This window comes from Encephalitozoon hellem, chromosome V (genome assembly GCF_000277815.2).
Source record: "Encephalitozoon hellem ATCC 50504 chromosome V, complete sequence".
In the NCBI taxonomy this organism is placed as follows: domain Eukaryota; kingdom Fungi; phylum Microsporidia; family Unikaryonidae; genus Encephalitozoon; species Encephalitozoon hellem.
The window spans coordinates 162,845-175,337 of record NC_018472.1 but is presented as its reverse complement, the minus strand read 5'-3'; the positions used below and the strand labels follow the sequence as shown (position 1 = coordinate 175,337).

At 41.6% G+C, this 12,493-nt stretch overlaps 11 protein-coding genes across 11 annotated transcripts; 6 read left to right on the top strand and 5 right to left on the bottom strand.

Moving 5' to 3' along the window:
* Nucleotides 1–61: 61 nt before the first annotated feature.
* On the top strand, nt 62–562 carry EHEL_051410 (uncharacterized protein; the record flags this gene model as incomplete). Its single annotated transcript, XM_003887282.1, has 1 exon — nt 62–562. One exon carries the CDS (start codon nt 62–64, stop codon nt 560–562), a length of 501 nt encoding a protein of 166 aa, XP_003887331.1.
* Nucleotides 563–580: 18 nt separating this feature from the next.
* EHEL_051400 (putative Mre11 subunit) lies at nt 581–2,287 on the bottom strand (the record flags this gene model as incomplete). The annotated part of the gene is made up of 1 exon (XM_003887281.1): nt 581–2,287. One exon carries the CDS (start codon nt 2,285–2,287, stop codon nt 581–583), a length of 1,707 nt encoding a protein of 568 aa, XP_003887330.1.
* A 234-nt stretch (nt 2,288–2,521) lies between these two features.
* Nucleotides 2,522–3,757, bottom strand: EHEL_051390 (putative ATP-dependent RNA helicase; the record flags this gene model as incomplete). The annotated part of the gene is made up of 1 exon (XM_003887280.1): nt 2,522–3,757. The coding sequence occupies one exon, from the start codon at nt 3,755–3,757 to the stop codon at nt 2,522–2,524; it is 1,236 nt and encodes a 411-aa protein (XP_003887329.1).
* A 37-nt stretch (nt 3,758–3,794) lies between these two features.
* On the bottom strand, nt 3,795–4,817 carry EHEL_051380 (uncharacterized protein; the record flags this gene model as incomplete). The annotated part of the gene is made up of 1 exon (XM_003887279.1): nt 3,795–4,817. One exon carries the CDS (start codon nt 4,815–4,817, stop codon nt 3,795–3,797), a length of 1,023 nt encoding a protein of 340 aa, XP_003887328.1.
* Nucleotides 4,818–4,902: 85 nt separating this feature from the next.
* On the bottom strand, nt 4,903–6,087 carry EHEL_051370 (putative phosphatidate cytidylyltransferase; the record flags this gene model as incomplete). The annotated part of the gene is made up of 1 exon (XM_003887278.1): nt 4,903–6,087. One exon carries the CDS (start codon nt 6,085–6,087, stop codon nt 4,903–4,905), a length of 1,185 nt encoding a protein of 394 aa, XP_003887327.1.
* A 60-nt stretch (nt 6,088–6,147) lies between these two features.
* On the top strand, nt 6,148–7,380 carry EHEL_051360 (uncharacterized protein; the record flags this gene model as incomplete). The annotated part of the gene is made up of 1 exon (XM_003887277.1): nt 6,148–7,380. One exon carries the CDS (start codon nt 6,148–6,150, stop codon nt 7,378–7,380), a length of 1,233 nt encoding a protein of 410 aa, XP_003887326.1.
* A 17-nt stretch (nt 7,381–7,397) lies between these two features.
* Nucleotides 7,398–9,101, bottom strand: EHEL_051350 (putative gamma-glutamyltransferase; the record flags this gene model as incomplete). The annotated part of the gene is made up of 1 exon (XM_003887276.1): nt 7,398–9,101. The coding sequence occupies one exon, from the start codon at nt 9,099–9,101 to the stop codon at nt 7,398–7,400; it is 1,704 nt and encodes a 567-aa protein (XP_003887325.1).
* Nucleotides 9,102–9,228: 127 nt separating this feature from the next.
* Nucleotides 9,229–9,651, top strand: EHEL_051340 (putative G10 protein; the record flags this gene model as incomplete). Its single annotated transcript, XM_003887275.1, has 1 exon — nt 9,229–9,651. One exon carries the CDS (start codon nt 9,229–9,231, stop codon nt 9,649–9,651), a length of 423 nt encoding a protein of 140 aa, XP_003887324.1.
* A 100-nt stretch (nt 9,652–9,751) lies between these two features.
* On the top strand, nt 9,752–10,468 carry EHEL_051330 (putative t-SNARE complex subunit; the record flags this gene model as incomplete). The annotated part of the gene is made up of 1 exon (XM_003887274.1): nt 9,752–10,468. One exon carries the CDS (start codon nt 9,752–9,754, stop codon nt 10,466–10,468), a length of 717 nt encoding a protein of 238 aa, XP_003887323.1.
* A 38-nt stretch (nt 10,469–10,506) lies between these two features.
* EHEL_051320 (putative DNA primase) lies at nt 10,507–11,706 on the top strand (the record flags this gene model as incomplete). The annotated part of the gene is made up of 1 exon (XM_003887273.1): nt 10,507–11,706. One exon carries the CDS (start codon nt 10,507–10,509, stop codon nt 11,704–11,706), a length of 1,200 nt encoding a protein of 399 aa, XP_003887322.1.
* Nucleotides 11,707–11,741: 35 nt separating this feature from the next.
* Nucleotides 11,742–12,440, top strand: EHEL_051310 (uncharacterized protein; the record flags this gene model as incomplete). Its single annotated transcript, XM_003887272.1, has 1 exon — nt 11,742–12,440. One exon carries the CDS (start codon nt 11,742–11,744, stop codon nt 12,438–12,440), a length of 699 nt encoding a protein of 232 aa, XP_003887321.1.
* Nucleotides 12,441–12,493: the final 53 nt, after the last annotated feature.

Genomic DNA, 12,493 nt, shown 5'->3' with positions numbered 1-12,493 from the left:
TTCTATACTTTTCGTAAGGCTCAAGCCTTAAAGATATGAGCTACCCATAAACAATTAGTCTATGGGAGTAAGAATCATAACCTATAGCTCTTCAATAAGTTTACCTCCAACAATCTTTATTAGAAACACTCTGTTTCGGAACACACAAATGAAGCTTTCATATACCCATGTTCACTTTATAGACGCCCCAGAAGCCATTGCCGTCTGTGACATACTAGTAGTGGATGGAAACAGTGTTTCCGTAGACACCCTGGATGAATTGAAAAAAGTGCATCCAAAAACAATTCTGTGGTGCAAGGACATTGTAAACGATGCAACGTGGTTTCTAGAGAAGTTTGGCGAGGCTGTAGACAGAAGCTATGTTGTAGTAATCAATGACGGTGTGAATGTTGAGGAAAGGGATGCCGAAGACTATCCACTGCAAAAACTGCCCTTAGATCCAAGGCTAGAGTCTGAAGAAGATCTTGTAGGAGTCTATTTAGATCGTAAGTTTAGTAATTTGGAAAAAAGAAAACCTGTAGAAAGCATATTTAGTAGGCTTCATCTATCAAGAAATCAATGAATTCAATTAAAGTCCGTATTATAGGTATTTTGAGAATGTAAAAGAAACATCAGTGCTTGAGTCTTCCTTGCTATTTTTTATCTTACCGCTCAGGCGTTCCTTTTCTAATAGATCTTCTACGGTAAAGCCCTTCTTGGCCCTTGGCTCGTTTTCTTCGTTGTTATCTTCAGAGTAGCTTCTCTTCTTCAGTTCTTCATCTGTATGGTTAATGTTTGCCTTCTTTTTGCCAGTGGCATCCTGGTATGCCCTACTTTCCACTTGCTCCTCACCATAACAACGATCTTCTTCACAGCTGATTCTCTTCATAGCCTTGATTACATCCTCATCTACAATCGAAGAATAGTCTATCGAATTTATAATCTTTTCAATATTTTTTCTAATCATGCCAATAAAGGCATTGCTGTCTCCTCGAACATACTCTTCAAGGCTTTCAGAAAAGCAAAGCCGGCTCAAAACTCCAAACTCAACGTTTCCAAGTATCCTTCTTAGTATACGTGTTATTTCAATCTTTTCTTCAGTCGGCCGGACTTCAATTCCTTCCCTCCTTCCAATTCTCCTAGATATAGACAGCATGTCATTTGGATTGGCTACTAGTCCTTTGAACTCCATGCCAAGTTTATGTCTATCAAAGGTGCCGTTTCCATGAAGCTCAATCTTCAGTCTGATAATTGGAATGTAATTCTTTTCTTCGTATAGGTAATCATTAGACACAGAAGTCACTTGATTCGTATCATCAGCGATATCCCATTTACATTTAAATCTTTTTGTATCGACATCCACAAATGTGGCTTTTTCACAAGAGAAGGCCTCTTTCTTTTTTCCTGCGTCTATCATCTTCTTGACTTTGTCTCTAGCCAATTCTTCGGCATTACATTTACCCTCAATTCTCAGCACATCCAGCACGAATGGCCTTACGCTTCTTAGTCTGACATGCTCTAAGATGCATTCTTCTCCAATCCTTAAAATATATATGTACTTGTTATATCTTTCGCCTTCGCACAGAGATGTCCTAACCGTGGAGCCCGGCTGAAGTATCAACCGTCCCTCATTTATCACCTTACTTTCATGTTCATGCCCGTATATCACAAGATCAAAGAAGTCGTCTATAAAGTCCAACGAAACATGCTCCTTCTCCCTAGGAACTCTGTTCTGATGGAGAACAAGGATGTTATACCACGAATCATAATCCTTTGGCTTATGAAACACAACTCTTCCCTCACAGAACATTCTGTAGAGTCTTCTGTCCTTAATATGCCCCATCCCATAGATTGCAACCCTGTATTCTTTTTGCAGTAGCAGAGGAAAGACATCTATTCTATCCATCAGGCTGTGCTTCCCTATGTAGTTCACAAGCCCGCTACTGTGAAGAATGTCAAGCGGAGAAACCATATTTACCCCGCTTGGATCATCATGGTTTCCATGAATGGCCACCACAGGAACAGAAATGGTGATATTTTGGTCATGGAGATTCAGGTTCCAGTTCGACTTAAGACAGGACCTGCCATTTCCCACACAATATCTTCTAAGCAGTCCTATGGTCTTATTCAGGCAGTTTCTAGATGGTCTATTCTCATGGAATAAGTCTCCTCCCTGCAGTATTAGGTCGACCCTTTCCCTTTGCGCCACATTCAATATCTCCTCGAAAGTGTTGTAGCTATCATCAAACAGGACAGGGTCAGACTCTTTGTATCCCAAGTGATTGTCGGATGTTATTAGAATTTTCATTTTTGGGTGAATAAAGAGGCCGAAAATTTTATTACTTGTAGCCTGGTGCAGGACTTTCAATAGAAACATGCACTATATCTCCTCGCCGTCTTTAGCCTGTTCCTCATTCTCTTTATCTTTACTGGTATCGTCCATGAGCTTCTTAACAATGCTTCTCATTATGTTCTTGTCATATTCAAAATACATTCCTTGGAGGGGGGCTGACCTTCAAGCTCTGCCATTATTCGTCGCATATCAGTCTAATATGATGTCTTCTTTCACATTCATAAATTCAGGCACAGTCTTTCCCTTCCTTTCAATCAACCTTTTGAGCTTAGGAAGTAGTCCCCTATCCTCTTGGCATACCATCGATAGGGAGATCCCCTTCTTTTGTCTTCCTGCCCTACCACACCGATGAACGTAGGCTTCAACAGTCTTGGGGAGATCATAATTTATCACCAAGTCAACGTTCTTTATGTCTATCCCCCTTCCGCCAAGATCAGTAGTTATCAAAACAGCCCTTTCTCCCTCCAATGATTCAACAGCCGCTTTTCTCTCTTCCGTTGTCTTTTTCGAATGAAGCACAAGAGACCCACCAAACCTTTTGTGGAGGCTTTCACACATCTTGATTGTATTGCAGAACACCACAACCTTCTTTATTTCTACGTGTTCTTCTCCAACACCCATATTCCTCATGAACCAATCTTTGCAAGAACTCAAAACTTCGTCGAGAACCCTCTGCTTCTCATTCCTCTCTGTATACAAGAAAAACTCTTCTACATCTCCGCTGACAGAGACGTCTCCAACCGAAATCTTTGTTACGCCATCCCATTCGAAAGATGTTGCAGAGAAAAGGCTAACAACTTCTGCTCTGGCTTCTTCCAGTATGAATGCTAAATCGCCCCCGAAGTCGTCCTGCATCAATCTATCGGCCTCATCAATAACAACATATTCGAATCCTCCAATACTCTTTAATTTCATAAGCTCCTTTAGCCTTCCAGGTGTGGAAACAACTATGTTGAATGGCTCTGAAATCTGAAGACGTTGCAAGTCTATACTCACCTCTCCAGTTATTTCTACAACCCTGAGCCCATCTTCAGAGAACTTTCTGAACACTTGGCTCACCTGCGAAACTAGCTCCCTTGTAGGGACGACAACCAACAGTCTTTTATCTTCGCTTTCTAGAATATGGACATATGGAAGAACATAGGAGAGTGTCTTTCCGCTTCCAGTCTTTGAAACGACGCTGATGCTCTCCTTTGCCAATATGTATGGAATTACGGCTTTTTGAACATCTGTAGGACATGAAGGCAACAAACCTCTATTTTGCAGGAAAGGCCATTCCCACAGGCATTCTTTTCTATCGCTCGAAGTGGGCTCGGGAGGATGTAGCACATTTTGGACGATGCTTCGACAAGGCCCTGGCTTCTCTCTACTTGCTTTCTCAAGAATCCTATTCCTTAAGCCTCTTAATGTTGCAGGGTCCCTCATTGGGGTTGGCGCAGAAGATCAATTAGATAGACTTTAATCATCTTGACACATGAAGCTTCTTAAACAGCTCCGATACTTTCTTGTCTTCAGCAGGATATGATATGTAGTCCTTTGCTACATCAAACAACACAGGTATGAATGGAATCTTTATGGTGGGCTCCTTGGGCCTAAGAGACTTCTCCAAATACTTAACCACTGCATTTCTGGAGCACTTTCTCGGAATGTAAGACAGATCTTCCCTTGTTCTCAATATCTGTGAATCAACCATTTTGAATGTCGAGGGAACCCTAAATGCATCTATGGAGTCATCCCACTTCAAATAATTCATGAACTCCATAACGTTGGAGTAATATACTCTAAGCTGCTCTGTGTCGTTTATTATTTGCTCAGTATAGCTAGATTCAATCAAGTTTTCATTCAGAATGGTCTTTAATCCATAGAGAGCCTTTAGAAGTTCTTCCACTTTCTTGTTAATGCATACGATCTTGGCGGGCTTGGCTTCAATGAGAGATACCAATCTTTTCTTTTTATTCTCCACCTTCAATATGGCCTTTGAAATGTCTGAATCGTACCCGTCATCTTGAGGCGCCTTTCCCTCCAGAAATTGGTCCTTTTCAAAACTACTGCTGAATCCGATTGGAATGTCGTTCCACATATGCCTAACCTTCAGAGATGAAACATCAAAGTTGTATGGAGGTGACTCGAGCAGTGCATCAATTTGATTTACAAACGTCTTGTATGGCAGAAGCTTTTTCCTAAGCTCAAGAAGTGTACCAACCTCAACGCCCTTTCCCATAATGCCCTTCATGAGGTTGCTATACATAGTGCTAAACTCAGACCCGTCCTTTTTAAGTATCCTCAGGTTGCTCTTCAAAAACCTTGCAGAATTGATTATCATGAACTTAGATAGGTTTGACTCAAGCTTATACACCTCCCTTCCTTTGCATTCGGCACCCAGATTTCTCATTTGAATCTTAAGATAGTTCTTATAGCCTGCATAGTCCCCAGAGGAAAACCTGTTTTTACATCTCATGGCTTCAATCGCCTCAAAGGTTTCCATGGGAGAGTTTTTTTTTCTATTTTTATCCAAAGATAGAAAGGCGGTGCCATATAGAGCAAAGTAGAAAGCTGGCAAAGCCTAAGGATCATTTATTTCTTATACTCGATATTCTTCGGTTCAGCATCTCAATGAGAATTGTTATTTCATCTGGGCTGAAATTCCTGCATATGAAGCTAAAGACAGACCCAACAGATTTGTCTTCTGTGTAGATGAATGAATTTATGTACGTAGACGTGAAAATTGCAATTATTACCTGGCAGTCCATCCTATCCGCTATCCCCCCATGGCCAGAAATAGACTCTCCAAAGTCCTTTTTCTTGTAGGCCCTCTTCAATGCACTTGCAAGAAAGCCACTGAAAGGAGCCACAAAAGACGCTACAAGAATAAATGGAATGATGTGGAAATATATGGCCGGCACCTTAAAAACAGTGTTAAAAGCCTTTAACTTCATTGGCTTACGGAATTGGAGAGGCTCACCATCTCTAAGGAATCCTTGGTTCACATGTAAGTATCCCAATATAAATCCTACAATTGCTGTGAAGATAAATGCTCCTATAAATCCCTCGAGCGTCTTCTTTGGGCTTAGGTGGTACAAAGGTCTCTTTCCTATGCTTTTTCCCACAACATATGCCGAGATGTCGTTCGATATCACAAGCAGAGCAGGAAACACAAACCAGAATCTTCCCTTGTTGAGATTGAAAATAGCACATTTAGCCACCATTGCCATAGAGTATGTAGATAAGTTAACTAGGGCGAATAGTCCCAGCTGTGACCTGAGCTTCCCCTTTCTAAGAGAGCCAACGAAAGACATAAATGCAACCACATAGGTGTAGAAACACATGAAGGATAGTCTTCGGAAGAAACACCTTAAAATCTCAGAAAAATACATCATCATTATCGAGGGAAAAACCAGATACAGGTATATCGGCACGGAAAACCCAAGAATGATTGAAATTCTTAGGTGAAAGGACCTTCCATCAGACTTTCTTGTGATTCCTATCATCTCTTTTATGATTGATATAGTCAGGAAGATCACCAGGACAAAAGAATATATCTTATTGTTTACACAAATCCAGAAGAAACCTGAAATCATAACTATCGACAGAACCAATCTTTTGAAGAAATTCGTTTTGGTTATGCCCTCCATCTTGCCTTGCACTGTTTCCTGATGGATTGGCCCGTTCTGTATGCGCTCCTCCTTTCTTCTAAGAGTTTTTGAACATTCACATGTATTTAGATTCTCCTTAGAGCCTTTCTTTTCTCCAACCATATTGGATTGAGGACATAAAGGGTTTAATTTGTTTATTTTGCCTTTGATAGTTTTGAGGAAATGCCATTCTTGGGGCATAGCAGAGTTGTACCCACAATGGATTTGTGTGCCCATTTCGAAGCACTAAGAAACGTTGAAAAGATACATAAAATGATTATCTCGAAGTTGGACTACCTCAGGAAAAGGGGTGTAAGACCTAGATGTCAAGAATGTAAGGCTGCGGCCAACCTGCGGCTGTGCATGCAGTGCTACTGCTTCCTGTGCGACATGGACGAAAAGCTACATCAGCATAGCATGTTTCTTGACCTGTTCTATACCTCTATATCTTGTATTTTATGTGCCAAGAGATATCTTCCAAGTACTATTACAGCTAGAGCAGGCGGTACAGTTTTGGTCAAAATCCCAGGGTCGCTGTACGAGATTCTTCCACATGTACCTATCAAAGGATTTTCCAACCTTGGGAATACATGCTACATCAATGCGGTCCTTAGCATAATGATCAACTCAATTCTAATAAGAAGCGAATTCTTGCTAGATACTCACAAAAGGTGCAGTGAAAATAGGTGCATCGTGTGTGCCATGAGGTTTTTGATCGATTCTTCCTATAGATCCGGATGCATTCTTACACACCGATTTATACATACGTTCTGGTCACTAGCACCTCATCTTTCAGGGCCTGGGCAGCAAGACGCGCACGAATTCTTTATGTGCCTGCTTCAAAAGATCCATGAAGTATATAGTACAAATGTTGCAGATGACCTTGAATGCAAATGCTTGTCACATCGAATGTTCTTCGGAGTATTTACCTCGAAGACAATTTGCAAGATGTGCAACCTCGAAAGAGAAAAAGAAGAGTTGTTTGCAACGATTTCGCTGGAGTGCCTTTCCTCCATTCAATCATCGCTGAATACCTTTTTTGAGCCTGAAGACTTGAGGTGCGGAATGGCCTGTGAAGCATGCAGGGAAAAAGTGTCGTGCACCAGGAGATTGGAAGTCAAAAGATGCCCAAATATTCTATCTCTCCATTTGAAAAGATTTTCTTATGATAAGGCGTCCAGAAAAGTGGACTCTTATGTAGCCTTATCAAACACGTTAATAGTAGGCAAAGGCGTCTATGATATCCTAGGATTTGTAAGCCATTATGGTTCTATTGACCATGGACATTATTTTTCGCATGTCATCCTTGGAGATAAGTGGTATAAGATTGATGACGAGAAAATAGACTTTGTTCCGTATCCAGAACTCTCTACAGATGGCCTATATATAGCTTACTATCTCAAGAGAGGAAAATAGGCCTTTTAAGATTATATTTAATATCCAAAAGCCTCACCTCCCTTCCTTGGGTCTGATACAGCATGAATGATTCTATTTCCTCCAACCTTCTTGAGAAGGATACCCTGTACAGAGGTGAAGATAGTGTTTTGAAGCGATTTTTCTATTTTGTGTCCAGCACCGGTGAGATACCTTTCAAGGTCCTTCAATATGTTATATTCCACAAATGTTGTGTTTGGAGATAGGTGGTTATGTATTCTTGTTTCCATTATTGCATCTCTGAGGCTTTCGCCTGTCTCTAGGTGGAATATCGTAGAGATGACAGACGTAGGAATTCTTATCCCCCCTGCAGCACCTAGAGCAAGGATTTCATCCTCCTTAAGTAGGAGAATGGGAGATATTGAAGAGAACGATCTTTTTCCGCCCTCTACCCCATTTGGATGCTTTTCATGGGTATATTTTGTGTATGGAATGTAGAAGTCATCTATCGTGTCATTGAATACTATTCCTGTTTCAGGATCCATGAACTTCGCTCCAAACTCAAGGTTAACTGAGCTTGTGATCAGCACCGCCATATTGTCTTTGTCTATAACATTGATATGTGTTGTCCCATGATCTTCAATTCCTGCCGTCTTCATTCCATACTCTTTTATGTCCAGAACCTTTCCCAGATTTATCTTTCTATAGGCCTCTTCTGCACTTTTCTTGGAGACTATTTCTCTGACTATCTCTTCCCATCTCGGAAGAAATGCTGGGTCCCCTAGTTCCCCTCTTCTTGCCATAGCAAACTTGAGGACCTCAATAAGTAGATGTATGTGGTTGAAGCTCCGATTTCTTAAGCTATCTGCCTTTAACTTCTTTAGGTCATACCTCTCAAGTATATTCAAAGCTCTCAGTACCAATGGCCCACTTGTTGGAAGGTTTGTGGTATACACTTTGTAGTCCCGGTACTTTCCCTCCACTACATTTCTGTGCATTACTTTGTATTCCTCGAGATCTCTCTTGTCTATTAGCCCTCCATTTTTCCTTACAGCCTTGACAATCAAGTCTGCAAGGCTACCAGTGTAGAAGCTCTCGGGCCGCTTCATTATGATTTCTAATGTCTTGGCATAGTTTTCTCTTACAACGGTGTCTCCCTCCCTGAGAAGTACTCCATTTCTTGTGTAGATCTCTCTCAGCCCTGGATCGCTTAGTATGTAATCCCTGAGTTTATTGATTTTCTTTACAAGCTGGCTACTGGCAGAAAATCCCCTAGCAATCACTATGTTCTCTTGAAATAACTCTCGCCATGGAAGCTTTCCATACTTCTTATGTGCTTCATATAGCCCGAGAATTTCTCCAGGAATACCCACCTTCAACCCTTTCGGGCTTTCCCCTGCCATCACATTGAGATCACTAGCCGAGAGACTCCTCGGTGCTGTTTCCCTGAAATCTATCATGTCAAGCACTCCTTTTGCGCCTGGGCCCTTGATAAGCATAAATCCTCCGCCTCCAATTCCGGACGAGAACGAATTTATTATTCCGATACATATAGTCGATGCAATTGCAGCATCCATCGCATTTCCTCCCTCCATAAGCTTCTTAACTCCGAGTCTTGAGCATAACGGAACCTCAGTAGTACAGGCACCATTGGAATATACTTTGAAAGCTTCGAGGTTGGGGTTGTGAGCAAAGCTTCCCTCGGCAACTAGGACTAACAGGAGCCCAAATAGCGAGATCAGTAACTTCAGCCGGCCCTCCATTGTTTATCGGAGAGTCATGCATCGATTTATCAAAATAATCTGAAACAGGGAGAAGTTCATCTGAGACGGCGAATGCACTTAAATCCCAGAAACATATTTTTATTACACGAGAACCTCTTAGGGCTGAATGCCAAGAGTTCCATCCAATCCACCAAAAGAGTTTGAGAAAGTAAAGTCCTTTCTAGAAAGGATTGAGACGGAAATGCGAAAGGCTGAGAATGCACCTCTTTCCCCCAATCCTCCAGAGAACTACTGGCCCATATTCCAACTCCACCACCAGAGGTCTAGATACATATATAATCTTAGGAAGAAAGGTGAAATCAGTAATGAGTTATATAGATATCTTTCCCTCAATCGGTTTGTAGACCATGAATTGGTCTGTTACTGGGAGAAGGAAGGATATGAGAGTTTATGCTGCCTCAGGTGCGTGCAGCCAGTTGACAGTAAACATGGAAATGTATGCATATGCCGGGTGCCTCAGAGAAACATCGATGTTAAAAAAGCCATAAAATGCGATAACTGTGGATGTAGAGGGTGCTCTGGATACTGACCAGGCAAGACTTGGAAGTAGAGGTGATAAAATAAAACACTGTTTCACAAGCCAGATAACACCTTTCCTCTTTCCTTTACAAGACAAATAAAGAAACCGGATGCTTGTGAACAGGACTCTGGAGTACAAGAAGCTTACAAAGAGGAAAGACATTAAGTTTAGCCCGCTCTCCACATCGGGCCTTAGAGAATCCCTAGATGAGGTGAGGCAAAGTATTTCGAAGTTGAGTATTATCCAAGAAAAGCATTGCATGCCGTCATTTTCTCCAAGAAAGAAGAAAAAGGATGAGATTGACGAGGTGAAGAGGCACATAGCAGACCGGATTCATTGCGCAGAAAGGAGCATTGAGGAAATCACGAAGATCTCCAGCTCAAAGGTTCTTATGGGCTGCATGCATGACTATTTTGTTGGACAGCTGAAAGCAATAATCCATGATTACAGAAGCCTACAGCAGAAGTTCCTGAAGGATATAGATTTGTGTGAGGAGATAGACCATGAAGATGAGAACAATGATGGGGGAAGTATGCTGCTTCTTGAAAATGTGAAGGACTTAAGAAAGTCTATTTACGATCTCACCTCTGTCCTTTTGGACATGAAGATGGCTGTTGGGCAACAATCACTTCAAATAGACAGACTAGACTTTTATCTTGATTCGATAAACTTTTATCTTGAGGGGGCCAACAACGAATTGGGAAAGATACCTTCCTCCCACCGGAGGATAAAGAACAAGGCAATATACTTCATGCTTCTTCTCTCCATTGTGCTTATTCTTATGTCCATGCTAAAGATGATGAGAGGGAGACAAAAAGTCTTATGATAGGAAATATTTTGTCTGAATCTTAGGGCTGGGAAGAAATGAAGAGAGTAAAAGCTGTAAAGGAAAACGGATGGCCAGGAATCACATTCTACACCACGCTTTCTAAGAGCTCCGTGGATTATGAAACATTTAGAAGATATGCAGAAAGAAGGATGGAGATTCTGAGGGGGGAAGTGGGAGAAGCTGTTCTTTCCAAGTATTTCAGCATGGATGCGGAGGACGATATCCTCTCCCACTTTTTTTGCAGGGTAGTATGTTCTCAGGACCCCTGGACTGCCACTTGGTTTGTGAACGCCGAGGTAAATCTGCTGCGGCATAAGATTTCCAAGAATCCGAGTGGCGCAAGATCGTTTTTTCTCACTGAGATACTGCCTCACATGGAGGGAGCAAAGGTTGAGGACGGTATTCTGATGCTTGGGATGAAAAGCAGATATAATCCGGATGTGGCTGGGGGAATGGTTTCTTCTAATATTCTTGTGCATTTCACAAAGGTTATTGATCTGGTTGGTAAGAGGGCAGTGATACCTGAAAGGGGATACATCAGACTGAACGACGAGGGAGTTAGGTCAATGCTTGTTAACGAGTATAGAAGATATCTTGATGGTAGGATGGACGAGCTTGTAGAGACTTCTTTGCGTGATCCCGACGAAAGAATGAAGGCCCTTTCCACCGAACTATTAGCAAGTTCAACAAAATGCGAAAGAAACATCAGCTTTTCGCTGGATGAATCGGAGAAGTACCTTCCTCCGTGTATTCAGGCTATAATGGAAAAGCTGAGAAGGAATAAACATCTCAAGTACAACGATAGGCAGATACTGTGCCTTTTTCTCAAGGATTGTGGAATGAGCATTGACGATGCAATAGATTTTTTTCGAAACTCATTCAAAGTTGGACGGGAGGTTTTTGACAAGGAATACTTGTATTCTATCAGGCACAACTATGGTCTTGAGGGTAAGAGAGCAAACTATTCTTGCTTTACCTGTTCAAAGATAGCGAATACAACAAACGAAGAGAGGAAGAGCAGCTGCCCTTTTGTTGAAGATGAAGAGTATATAAGGAAGCTGAGTGAAGAAGCGGAAGTGGACATCGAAGATGTAATAGGCGTTGGTTCTTTCAATGGGAAGTGTACAAGGTTTTTGGAGAAGCTGACTCATAGAAAACAAGAGAGGTTGGTTGTAACGCCTATCAGATATTATTTTGAATGCAAAAGTCTTGGCGAAGGTGCCGAAAAAACCTGATTATAAGGTCTGTGATCCAGAGGAACCCTAAATAAATGACCGAAGAATCACGATTGAGAGTTGTACTTAAATGCATTTCTTATACCCAGGAGCCAAAGCTCCTCATACTTTTGCATTTATTGGGAATGGCATGGGAAGTTGCTGGATTAGCATATTTGAACGATCTTTCTTTTCTCGTTGTCAATAAGGATTTGATGAATTCAATAAAAGGCGAGGATACACCGGAGTTTTCTCAGCAAATCATAAATCTTTTGGACAGCACACGTTATAAGCTCACTGAACTTGAGGAGCAAGTAGGCACGTGGTATATTGATGGATGCAAGCTAGCAGAGATAGAGCTAGGCACAGATGCTATGGCAGAATTCTGCCAGTATGTCAGTAGGGAGTTTAAAGAGATATTTGAAGAGTTATACTGTGCTGAGGTTCCATCCAGAGGGTGTGTTGAGGGGACCTTATGGGAAAAGCTTTTTAGGATTGTTGATGCCTGCAAGGACGAGGAAATGAACCGGAACCAGAATATAAGTGAGTGGATAGAAGGATTCAAAGAGGAGTTTTTTAATTCCGAGCACATTAAGTTTGTGACCACCAAGAATATTGTTTATTCGACTCATAGGTTCGAGAAACAAAGAAGGGCAGTTAGAAGAATTCTTCTAGAGGGTAGGGATAAGGACCAGTTGTTTGACTTCCGGGAAATTCCTGGATGCTGCAGCTTAATACATCGCCTTGTAGTCTAGATATAACCCTCTCGAAATATTTAGCCTCCATCCCGGTTTTTCTTGAAAGTATT